Source organism: Thunnus maccoyii, chromosome 6, assembly GCF_910596095.1.
Source record: "Thunnus maccoyii chromosome 6, fThuMac1.1, whole genome shotgun sequence".
Taxonomy (NCBI): domain Eukaryota; kingdom Metazoa; phylum Chordata; class Actinopteri; order Scombriformes; family Scombridae; genus Thunnus; species Thunnus maccoyii.
The window spans coordinates 20,957,489-20,970,647 of record NC_056538.1 but is presented as its reverse complement, the minus strand read 5'-3'; the positions used below and the strand labels follow the sequence as shown (position 1 = coordinate 20,970,647).

Sequence of the window (13,159 nt, the reverse complement as noted above, 5' to 3'; positions counted from 1 at the left end):
AAAATCACAGCTAGATAGAGATAATAAATCATTGATTGTCATGATTGTGGGCCATTTGGCCGTTGCATGAAATAACAGAGTATCCACAAGTAGATACCAGTGGTTTTACACTTTTACAAACCCTACTCTTGAAAATAACGCTGCCATTATGAGCAATAACTTTGATACATGATTTATAGCTACTCATCTCCCAAAACTTTGAGAGTGTGACTGTTGTTATCACATTGTGGAAGGAAAAGTGCAAGCATGTACAGTGCACTCATAGGAAGGAGATATTTTAGTTATTACACATAACATGGCTGTCGGTGAAGTTAACAGGGCTCAGTGTGAGGATAACATAACAAACATCTAATGATCCTAACTAAGCTACTAACTAATCTACAAAGTAGACTGCAGAAAGAGGAGGGGACAGGAGAGGGGAATCGAGGAGGTGTACATTGGCTTATCAGCAGGAGAGTGACAGGAACCTGGATTGGACAAGGCTAAGCTCGGCCACGACTTCAGTAAGACCAGTTAAAGCAAACCAGTAGAGAGGGCAACAGTAATCACAGAGTTCAATCACGCCTGGCTCTAAGCCCTGACTGAGCATCAAACTAAGCAGAAGGGCAGTGAAATAAATAATCATCAAAACCTCGTGCCTTTGAACTAGAAAGCTGCGTTCAAGCTGTCTTGACAGCATACTGAACTTATATCAACTCTAGGAACAATGTCCTGCAGTCTGACCTCGCAGTAAGCAAAGCAGAATTTTATTTTCTTTGATCAGTGAGGTTTCTCAAACACAGAATTCATTTGTGTTGACCAGAGAAAATCCCTGGAACTTAACTTGTCATCATAAAGTGGAACTCATAAAAACTGAAAGACTGTAAAGGAATCATTAAAAGCTAAACTAAGCAGCTCTTACATTTATGTATGTGAGCATGGGTGTACAGTTGAGAGAGAAAAAACAAGTGCAGGGGAGAGAAGGGGGAGAAGGGGGGGGGGGGGGGGGAGAAATGGCGGAGAGAAAGAAGCGAGAGGGTGCTTGCCTGGCACAATGAGTCCTACTTGTTAGCCAGTGACAGTGTCAGGGATCGTGACAGGGTCCAGACGCTAGACACCAGCTGCAGCACCTCGTAAATAGACTGCTGTCTCGCAGGCACATTTGCACGGCAATGGTTGTGCACAAACACACACACACACACAGACACACACAGGCATGTGGGCACATGCATATACTATGGAGCCACACAGACAGACACTGATTTATTGTCTCTCCCAAATCTTGTAAAAGGGACAGTGAACCTCTTTGTGTCTTGTGTCCTGTTAAAGATCCTGTAAAGAGAAAAAGTACTCCACACACAAGAAGTCCTAACTCAACAAAATCCCAACTAAAGTAATTAAATAGGTATTAATAATACAATTGTGTATTTAATTATAACTGAATTCAAAAAAAGAAAACAAAATTTTATGTCAATGGATGACTTGCTGGAACTACAAGACTATTCTTTCCCAGTACTTTTGCCTCAATGTAAACTTTGCGTGTGTGTGTGTGTGTGTGTGTGTGTGTGTGTGTGTGTGTGTGTGTGTGTGTGCGTGTGTCTTCACCCCTCCCTCCACGGTGATAATGAGGGGGGTAACACACTACATCTACCCTGTGGTGTGCCGAGGAAGAAAATGTGGAGGAGAGAGAAAGGAGTAGGAGAGAGTTGAGAGTTTAGGGCGAGAGGAGAGCCGGGCTGGACGGGAGGTGAAGGGGTTAAATGCGCGGGACTGATCCTGCTGAGCCAGCAGCAGTACGTTAAAGTGCAAGGTTTCATTGTAGCAGATACAAAATGAAACTCCTTCCCATTAGTCCCGCTAGTAACTGAAAAGGCTCTTCGCGAATGCTTAACCCTTACTGCACCGCAAACAAACCACAGCACCAACACAGGTAAAGCCCTCATAATTGGTCAATGGCTTCTGTGTTTGTGTGTAAACTCAAATGCACAGTTATTATAGTACAGAGCCCAACTGTGCTCATGAATTCAAACTGCCTAACTTGATGCGTGAGGAGTGTACTGTATGTCTACATTCACACATAGAAAGACACTTAAATGGAGTGACCCATGAGGGTGAATTTCTTTTTCTAAACTCTTTTTCTCTTTCTCTGCCCCCCCCCCCCCCCCCCCCCCCCCCCCCCTCTTCTTGAGCAAGCCTCCCACGCCATGCTACAGTACACACAGTCTCTGAGGGGCTTTAGGGAGGAGAAGGCAAGCATACCCTTCCTCCAGTTAGAGTAGGGCAGAACCATAATCATCATAATTATCATCATCATCACACTGCCTTAACTGAGGCACACCACAGCAAAGCAAGTGGTGCAATGACAAAACAATGGAACAAATCAACCACGTAAACAAACCCATAATAGGGGGCGTAAGGTGAATCGGGTCATTACAAAAAATAAAAGGAGCACGTTGTACGCAATTCTTCTTGTTATAGTTTTAATAGCACACTCATTTTTATTTTTGTTTAGACTGAGAAAATGGATACAAGCTGGCTTCATTTGAATGATTACATCAGCTCACAGCTATAATCTGGCAATTGTTCCGAAAAACTACTGTAAACCCTGGTTCAGAAAACCAAAAGTAATGCTAAAGGCTGAGGGATTTCCCCAGTCTTCCTTCAAACATTCATACTCTACGCATGATATTAATGTAACCTCTCCAAAACACGTACACACACACACCTTGCCCTTCTGGAGAAGACATGTGTTGGCTCAGACCTCTCTCCAGCCCATTTGTTTTAGTGCTCCAGAAAAAAAAGCCATTTGATCCTAAATAAATCAAAATGGAGCATGAAATGCCTGGTGATCAGCACACAAGAACCCAGCCCCGGCTGTTTGTTTTCATTACAACAGGTCTGATGGAGCAAAACACTGACATCTCCACGTAAAGAAGCCCTAAAACGTCCCATGAGGGCAGAGCAGCGAACAAATAATATTGTTTCTGGCCAAACGTTCAGCAATAATAAAACAACAATTACCATTCATCATTCTCTCATTTCCCCTCTCATTACAACTCCAGTTACCATCAGCACCAGGTAACATGAACATGTGGCTTAAAGCTGAATGTGGTTTACAGAGATGAACAATGTATAGAAAGCACAAGGTATATAATGGCCTACATAATATAAACCACACTGCACTGGAACAGCTAACAGTGAACCACAGATACTGTGTGTTTCAGGGAAAAGGATGTAACTGACTATAACTCATAAATGTTGTATTGATAAATGAGCATGAACAAATAAGATACACAAAACAGAAATGCATACTATCATATGTGGAAAGTACATGGACTCCAGAAGCTCTACAGTAGTATATATCCTTCAAAGCATGTCATGGGCAGCTGCTTATAACTACATTCAAACTACTTTTCTTCATTCAACTTAGAAGCATTCTGAGCTCTTGTCACTAAAGATGATGGCTTATACCCATTTTACATCAGACTTCTAATGTCAGAAACGTCAGAAATGTCAAAATATTACAATGTGATCAACAACTGTATACAAGATCAGGGATGAGACCTTGGTTAAACTGTGATTAATTTAGGATCAACGTACTTACAACATTTTGTTTTATGCAGTCTTGTGTCATCTAACATGGTGAACGTAAAATGTTGACAGAATTGTTCTTGGTGTTAATATAAGGTGATAGCCACCAAAGATATTCTTTTTGTGTGAGGCTGTATGAATTACTTCTAACATGAAATAATGCTGCATCTGAATAATTCTATCTATTCTGACTAACAAGCAGAACTTTAACAAGGTAACAGGAAGTTATCACTGGAATTACACGGTGCAACCTATGAATGAAAACATCTATTTCCTTGTCACACTATTGCACATGATTGCCATCAACGTTTTAACATTCCTTGGTCATGTGTGTGAAAGGGGGAATTACAGTGAGGACTAAAATTGCAATGTAAATGCAAGAGTGTATTTGTGCTGGTAGTGAATTGAGTGTAGCTGAAAGTGCAAAGCAATATTGGTTTTTGGATAATTTAATGACCAGCTAATGTGGCACATGACTTGTATGTCCTGCTTTCAGTAAAGCAAAGCTTCATTACACAAAAATACCAAAAATAATTGAATGAATTCATCAAGTCTGAAACTCAAAGAGGTCAGTAACATAAATATTTATAAAGTTCAGCAATATTTTTTATCTCCCAGTTAATCTTATTTCGATGTACTAAGCTACTGCTACATCTTTTAGACTCAGTCTCTCCTCCTCCTGCGTGTGTTTTTTGCAGATAGGCAAGAACTTCCACATTTCATATATGAACGACAAGAGCATCTGTAAGTTTCTACAACTGCTGACATACCATTGAAGTGACTGCTATTGTGAGCGTCATGATGGGACAAAACAATTCAAAAATAAAGCACTGATGGAAGGTAAAATGGCTTTTCTTACTCCAGTCTTATCACAGAGCCGCAGGGTGTTGAAGGAGCCCATGGCAAACACTTCTCCATCTGGAGCCCAGGACAAAGAGGTGACTGGGTAGTCATGAGACGATGACGAGTAAAGAAGACGGCCAAAGCTGTCCCATACCTGTTGAAGAGGGACAAAGACTGAAAAGTGTAAAACAATTTAAAAGATCCAGTGACATCCAAAAGTATACCCAAACACTGCTCACCTTGTATTTACAGTCCTCTCCACCTGACAGTATGAGGTCATTGACTGAATTCCAGTCCACCTTCAGAATGACCCCATCATGAGCTTTCCACTAGAGAGAGACAGATCACAACAAAGTTATGCATAGATCTCACACCTCTAACACTGCTATCACAAGTTACTGAGCAACTTGTGTCACAGATAATAACATTACATACAAGTTTCAGTTCATTTTTCTCTCTCAAGCTCTTTCTATCTTGATTGCTTACTTGTGTGTTCTCCCTCACTCTCTCATGCTCGCTCTCTCTTTATGTTGCTCTTTTTTTTTTCTTTTTTCTTTTTTTTTTTTTTTTTTTACACTGGAGTGGCAGTATATAAATGTTGTTGTTGTTTGTTTATCCTCACATTCACAATGTTCACTAAAGCCACACAGCATCCAACCCTTGTTCAACCCTGGTTTACTGAAGCATGTTGACCCATTCAGACAGACCACAGATACAGTTAAAACCCGTATCACTGCGTTGGTCTCAAAGGGGTCTCAAGGGAGGTGATGAAATTGGGCATGTGTGTGTGTTGGTGCCCGCGCATGCGTATGTGGTAATAGCTGAGAGAGAGAGAACAAAGAGTTGAGAAGGCGCATATAAAACTCTCCGCTGTTTATTTAAGGTCCCAGGCGCCATTCAGCTTCAAGAATAATAATAAACGAATGTATACATGAACAAGAAAAATTCTCACTGGTGTGCAAGGTCCTCAGTGATGCAACCTTCCCGTAAAGCACTCTAACACATATAGATCTATTGCATTTTTGTCCCTGTTATTTAGCCCCTGTATAGCAATGCAAATCAATTAACGGCAAGTTTCATTTATAAAGACCTGGCAAGAGGCAAAGGGCATTGTGATGCCAGGTCCAGCAAGGCCGGGATCTTCCTAGTGGTACTGGCAGGTAGTGGCACCTTAGTGGCAGCTTGTGGCACCTCAATGGCAGCCTGTGGCACCGCAGTGGCAGCCTGTGGCACCGCAGTGGCAGCCTATGACCCTCTGTTGGCAGTTGAAAGACTCGCTGTCAACTAGGGCGGAGCCAAATTTCGTGGTTTATTTTTTACGACAGGTCACCAGCCATAAGTCCATTTTAGAATGGTTGTTGAGCAACCACGTACTATTTTTTTGTTTTTCATTCATTTTATGTAATTAATTCCGCAGAGGAGGTTATGATTTTGCCAGTTTTGAAATAAAGATGAATACAACTACACTCTTTACTAATAATTACTTTTACTTTTTGTCATAACAATCAGCTACAATAATGGAAAACAAATCCTCAATCTTATTACTGTAAGAGTGACATTGTATTACGTTGACACAATTGCGTAAACACAGGTTTAAACGTAATTGAGCAAACATAAGTTTAGTATATTCTTATTTAATTGCTATATATCATCTTGTTTACACATATTTAGTGGTTACAGTAATGTTAAGTTGATATCATGATATCAAGTATTCCAGCTAGTGCCACTAACTGCCACGGGAGTGCCACTAACTGCCACAGGAGTGCCACTGGCTGCCACAAGAGTGATTCATTTGAGATGCAGCTCAGCACTGTATGTCAAGTTTTTCTAGTCATAAATGTATTATAAACATTGTGTTTCGGTTAGCGGCCTATTCAAATTTTGAAAGTTTAGAGTGTAAAAGGGTTCCATTATTATGGAAGTATATGATGACCATTCCCATGCTCAATTATGTCTCATAAGTTGTTGCAGCAATTTTTGGGTTGATAAAGTTTGGTACAAAATGTAACCATTTTTGACCAATGGAGAATTGATAAAAATGACCAAAAATCCTTCCAAAATACCACATTAAGACCCAAAGACCTTGAGGACCACCATAGGAAACATTTGACATTTGGAGGTTTCTGTAAGAATTGCATTTTCAGTGATTGGATGGCGAGCACTGTTCTAGAAATTGCTTAGAAACCCCCTTATTGTCAATATACCTAGGAAAGCCATACATCCTCTGAATACCCTAGGTCTGTAGTTTGTGGCTGTAAACTTTCATGAGGCTGTGATTTTCCTAGAGATCACAATAGGTCATTTTATATGGTGAGGTCAAGTTTCAAAAAATGGTCTCACTACAATGAAATGGCTACTGTGGGGACTAATATCATCAGACATGAATACAAGTGGGCTCATTGAATCCACAAGAGTCTCAGTTTTCCAGTCATACCCAAATTATGCATTTCCAAGACTGTTAAGGGATCCCCAGAAATATTCAAGTACACCATTTTTAGAATAGGCGAAAATAACACATTTATACTGCACAATAAAAATGCCATGGTTTTTGCCCAAAACAGCATGGGATTAGCATAAAGTGGCCATATTTTTAAAGGGGAGACTCGTGGGTACCCATAGAACCCATTTTCATTCAGATATCTTGAAGTGAGAGGTCAGGGGACCCCTTTGACCATGCCTGTTTTTCCCTTGCCAAAATTTAGCCTAAATTTGGAGTGTTATCCAGCCTCTTCCTGACAAGCTAGCATGACATGGTTGGTAACAATGAATGCCTGGATGCCGTCATCTAGTTTCAGATGATACCAGAATCTTCACTCTAGCATTAAGACAGAGCCCACTACAGCCTCTGAAAGACAGTAATGTCAGCCAAGGACACCCGCATCTTTGTAGAGTTTAAGAGGTTAAGTAGCCTACATGTTATTTATACTTTTTTTTTTTTTTAATTAATAAGCAACGTGGGTGTGGGGCAAGGAATAAATCAGCCCAACATTTTCTGGGTTTTCCTCATAACTTCAGTGAAGTTCAAACACAGCTCAGTCAAGCCATCACACCGTGTTCACACAATTATGTTTACATAACACAATTTCACTCTTAAATAAAATGGAGGATTTGTTTTTCATTATTATAGCTGATTGTTATAAGTGACTATAAAAGTAATTATTAGTAAAGGGTATTTGTGTTCCTTTTTATTTCAAAACGGGCAAAATTATAACCTCCTTTGTGGAAGTAATTACATAAAATGAATGAAAAACAAAAAAGTAGAACATGGTTGCTCAACAACCATCCTAAAACAGACTTACGGCTGCTGACGTGTCGTGAAAACAAAACAGGAAATTTGGCCCCACCCTAGTTAACAGTGTGTCTTTCAGCTGCCAACAGAGTGCCACAGGCTGCCACTGAGGTGCCACAGGCTGCCACTGAGGTGCCATAGGCTGCCACTGAGGTGCCACTGCCACTGAGGTGCCGCAGGCTGTCACTGCGGTGCTAAAAGCTGCCAATGAGGTGCCACTACCTGCCAGTGCCACTAGGAAGATCCTGGCCTCTCTTGCCAGGTCATTGGCACTAACAAGGCAAACAGAGACAAGTGAAATGAAACTGCTCATTAGATACTATAGTGGTGACTAGGCAGATTATTATTAATAATCTTTTCATTATTAATATTTTTTCATTTCAATTTTTCAATTGTTCATTAAAACTTTTTTATGCAATGAGGAAAATTTCATCAGTTTATAAAGAGCTGTGCTCCATTTGTCTGCATTTTCACATTCATTTGAAGTCATTAATTCACCATGAAACTTTTGGACAAAGCAGCAGAATTCCTCAGTGTTGATATTGACTGATTTGTAAAAATTAAGCATATTATGGTAACATATGACATATACTCCATGTAGCCTTAGTATAGTAAAAGTTAACAATATTAATTTGGAGTCACTGGGTCATGTTACCAAGAAATGATTGAAATTAAATCCCATATGCAATGACCATAAATAGAGGTGAGTCACATGTGGTCTATGTATCAAGTTTTAACATGATTTTAAGTCAATTACCATAACTTTTAAAAAATAGTGTTTCAAAACTTTCATTCATTTTAATCTTAAGCAGCTACAAAAGATTTTTGACCTCTTAAAACAACAACCAAAGTACATAAGAATAAATAAAGTTAGTGCACCTGTATGACTTTAGCGCTGGGCTGCAGAGGCTTGATGACCAGCTGTCGACCTGATGTGTAAAGGATTCTGTCTGAGTCCGGACCCCAGGCCACAGAATACACAGGAGACCCTAGAGGATAAACAGAAAATGACAATTTGCATTATTTTCAACCCAAGAACAATTTATTGAGCTTCAGCGAATAATGTAAGTAAATTAATTTAGTGAACTCTGATACTTATCTTAGGTTATATTAAAAGGATGTGAATTTAAATTGTGTGTGTAAGAATTTCTCCCTCTTTTGTTGACAAACTAGGAGTTGATATGAACAATAGCTCTAGGATACAGCTTTGCTAATTCCTCCTCTCACATTCCCTCAGAGTCAGAGATCTCCTCATCATTCAGCCAATGAAACAGCACTTAGCTTGCAGGCACACCAGCTGAGCAAACCTGCCTAACCTCTACAGTGCACATGCGTTGGGGAAAATGTGCATATGAGTTGGGTTGTGGCTACGCGTGTGTGTAGGGGAGGTGGGCCTGACATTTAACCCTACTCCAGGTGCATGTGGTTTCTCACAAATGCCAACTGGTCACATGATCTAAATCTGACAAAGGCGATGAGAGGGGTTGAGACAAGTTCCTCTGTACTCCCTCTTGCTCACTTCCAACCTCTTCCTAGAGCTCTGTCTCTCTTAAAATGGGTCATAGTACCCAAGGAGGACACACCTCACAGCCTGTTTTGGGCTCTAAGGAGAGGCAACACCTGCAGTGATCTGAGAGCCATGTGGATGATGGTGCATCCCTTTGGCAGTGCTATATATATATATATATATATATATATATATATATATATATATATATACACACACACACATACATACATATCCAGGTGTTCTACAAATCTGTTGGTCTGTTCAGCAGCTCATTCTTCAAACAGCCAGTTAAGGGAAAATGTTCCTACATACTCGGGCTCAATTGCTGTTCTCTTGCCAAGTTTTCACAGCACCCGTCATTCAGCAGGAGTGTGCCATCCATTTCCCTAGAAGCCACCGTTCATCCACCACTCATCTCTTTTCTGTTTCACTACTGAGAAGAAATACTTAATAAGTCAAACAGCACAATGAATCAATTAATAAGTAAGCCATCTGTAATGTGAATGCTGGATAGAGAAATGTATCATTAGGAGTCTTTTTTTATGGCTTTTAATAAAACTCCACTGCTATAAAGCTTTGAAACTTTATGGTGCTTTTCATTTAAAAATAAAAAAAAAGGACTGGAAGACCGACTCTGCTTTTGGTTGTACTGAGCACAATTACATCCCAATAGGCCCAACACATTCACACCACACAAACACAAAGCCATGGAAAGAGACAAAAAAAAAACATTTCCTCCTTGATTGTCATTGTAAATAATCTGGCTTGAATAAAAAGGCAGCTTCAGCATAAAAAATGAATCTTGCAGATCGTTCAGCCTGTGTGCCAGTGCAAACACACATACATGAACGCAACGACCATGCACACACTTTTATAATGAAAGCATAATATTAAATGTAGAATGAAAGTCTGAAGAATAAAATCAAACAATATGTAAGGTGTGGCAATACATTTGTCATCTGGGACCTTGTGTGAGGGAGGACTTGCAAGGCCCATTTACAGGGGCGGTTAATCTAAGTCTGGTGTCAAACAGGAGCCAGATGAGGAGGTGAACTTGCGTGTCATAGCACTGAGAAGAAGAAATTATACACACAAATAAAGCTGAAGTTCTGAGCGCCTAGTATCTTTATCTGGTCTCTGCTTCTTGCTCTTTTTCTCTGTCACAAGAGACGCTTTTTTTAAACCTAAAGGGGCAAAAACAATCAGTACTATGCATATATGTGATAGAGAGAGACAGAGAGGGTGTAATTGGTGGTGGTGTGTTGTGTTGTGTTTACTAAATGCCTGCAGCTGGTTGGTCGGTGACTGGCTTCACATGGCTGCTGATGCCTGGCAGCTGCTATGGCTAAAACTCAAATAGTCCCCTTCTCACATGCACATTCAAATTATGTGAACCAAGATTTATATCTAGAAATGAACATGGACTTTAACCACTGTGCATACAGCTCTAGGGTTTGGGTTATTACTACTGTTTGTTTTAATATTTACAGTTGGTTACAAGTTACTTTATGATGGATGAGTTTATCCAGTAGACAAGATTGTGAACAGTGTTTGAGCTTTCATATTTATGTATGCACAAAAGTTTTAATGTAAAAATATTGCCTTAAGGCTGAAAAAATGTCAAATTCTTCACACAGTGGATTTAAAGTGATACGTTTAAACAATGACATGTTTCAAGGTTAAAGTCTATTTGTCTGTCATTTTCAATCTGCAAGTATACCAAGCTAGTGGCTAACTAACTCCTTGTCTGAAAAAAACAAGATGCAATCACCTACATCAATTACTAACACAAAGACTCTGCACTCGCCTGGTCTTTAAGAATATAATATTTTTCAAAAATAAAAATGATACAGAAACCATCTTTGGATGACATCGCTAGTTTCATATTGTGGTTTGGCCAACTCACTGAATGAGCGATCATTAGCTACAGCGACAGCTGTCATTTCAGGCTGCGTGTTAGAACATGTTAAGACTACACTATAAATAATGTAGACTATTATTAATATCAGCGCTAACGCAATTTGAAACCTGGACTCTTTAAGATTTTGATATAAAAATAATTGTTCAGCTCTACTTTTACCATTCAGTCTATCAAGCAAGGAAACTGCAACCAATATTGTGCTAGTTGCACACAGAGTAAATAATGAGTGCATAACAAATGAATGAGCTCTATTCCATTCATTAATTTTTGGTTCAATGATCATATACAAATTGTTTTGTGATCATTTATAATTATGAACAACAGTTTCCTGCAAGCACTAGTCACAGTTATGTGGCTTAAATTCAGTCAATTAAAGCTGGGTCTCTAGCCTTACCTTGGCTGGCTAGTGTTGAGCGCAGCATCCCACTTTTGGACCAGATCTTGATCTGCCCATCCTCTCCAGCTATGCAGAAGTACAAAAACAGATCAACATGTATGTAACTGAATTTGAAAAAAAAATATAAAATTTTATTTAAACCTTTTTTTTTAAAATTTAAAACAGATTAAGTTAGTATTTGATAAATGTCAATGAAAATATGAAGAAATCATGTATGTTGCTATCTGTCTTACCTGTGATGAGAGCAGTCCCATCATAGTTCCATCTGCCAGCCAAAACAGCTCCTTTGTGTGCTTCAACACTCTTCTCAATGCGCCCTATCTTGGAGGTCAGGTGGAACTTCCCTGCAAAGAGACGAAAAGAGGCTTACTATATGGAAGTTCCAAATTCAAGGTTGGGCTGGTGTAGGTGTACACAGTCACTGATTCAGGAACAGAAGTGTCTGCTGTAATTTACTGGCTACTGAGTGGATGCTGACTGACAGTGCCAGTCAAAAGTTTGGACACACCTTCCCATTCACTTCAATGAGAAAGTGTGTCCAAACTTTTGGCTGGCACTGTATATAGAGAACACAAAGACCAGGTTTCATAACTCTAAGTGATTCAGGTGGCTTGGTGAGGCAAATGGGCCAGACATTTTTTTTTTACCACATCCATTCCAAAACACATTTTTGAAGCTTGAAACTTTATAATCCAGCACTATAAATAATACATATAATAACTATCAATTCCCTAACACACAATTAGCAACAAAGCTATACTTTCTCCCAGCTAAATTATAAACTTACAACATGAAGCGGATGAGTAAAACTAAAGGGTTTCCGTTGGTTGAATTAGGGCAATTTTCTATTCGGTAGACGCGAAGGGTGATCAGGCATGGAGACAGTTATTGAAGACACTAGCCTAACATATACTTTGTGGCAGTGTGTATTAAAAAATTCTGAATGTTCTATGTAATTTCTGGTGGCCTAAAACTGCAAATCAGCATGCTACTGCTCTCTCCCATTTCTAAATTTGGAGATGCCAACAAAAGTGGATGTTACTGATCCAGCAGGTAGTGAATATAACAAGCATGTACAGCTCTCTTAGAGGACTATTCAAATTTTAAAAATCTGTATTAAATTAATTGAGAAATATAATTTCTATTTTTGTTACATCCAAATGTTCACTTACGTCATCAGTCACACTCAATCATTCACATCTATGTAGCCCAACATTATGTCTATAATGCTCTTGTGTGATGAATTGTTAGTGTGCTTTTTTTATCTGGCAGATTTTTATTTTCATACTAGAATTTTATATATTCTTGAGATGCTATGTTAAGAAAAGCTCGATGAGTCATCTGTGTGAAATCTATTGTGACAACACGTTATAATTTCATGGGAGAAAAGAAGAACAAGATAGTTGTTCCAAACACAAGCCCCAGCAATATGCTTCATGCTTAATTTGGTCCTCTTTGAAACTAGTCTACTTTTATTCCACACAAGATCCTCTCTGGTAGATGTCAAATTATGCATCTAAACTATGCAATTATGCTTCTAAGCCACGGGGAAATATTAAGCATCCCAAAATAATGAAGTATACTTATTAATTAGATGTTCAATATTTTGTTTTGGAAGTAGAGATCGAA

At 39.2% G+C, this 13,159-nt stretch overlaps 1 protein-coding gene across 6 annotated transcripts in view; it reads right to left on the bottom strand.

Moving 5' to 3' along the window:
* ift80 (intraflagellar transport 80 homolog (Chlamydomonas)) overlaps positions 1–13,159 on the bottom strand; it is a 44,110-nt gene that overhangs the window by 27,496 nt on the left and 3,455 nt on the right. For all 6 annotated transcript variants that reach the window (XM_042414717.1, XM_042414718.1, XM_042414719.1 and 3 more), the window contains exons 4-8: positions 11,764–11,874; positions 11,528–11,596; positions 8,582–8,691; positions 4,653–4,742; positions 4,430–4,567 (exon numbers count right to left, since the gene is read on the bottom strand). In XM_042414717.1, coding sequence (XP_042270651.1) covers positions 4,430–4,567; positions 4,653–4,742; positions 8,582–8,691; positions 11,528–11,596; positions 11,764–11,874 — 518 coding nt within the window. The remainder of the gene's footprint in view (positions 1–4,429; positions 4,568–4,652; positions 4,743–8,581; positions 8,692–11,527; positions 11,597–11,763; positions 11,875–13,159) is intronic.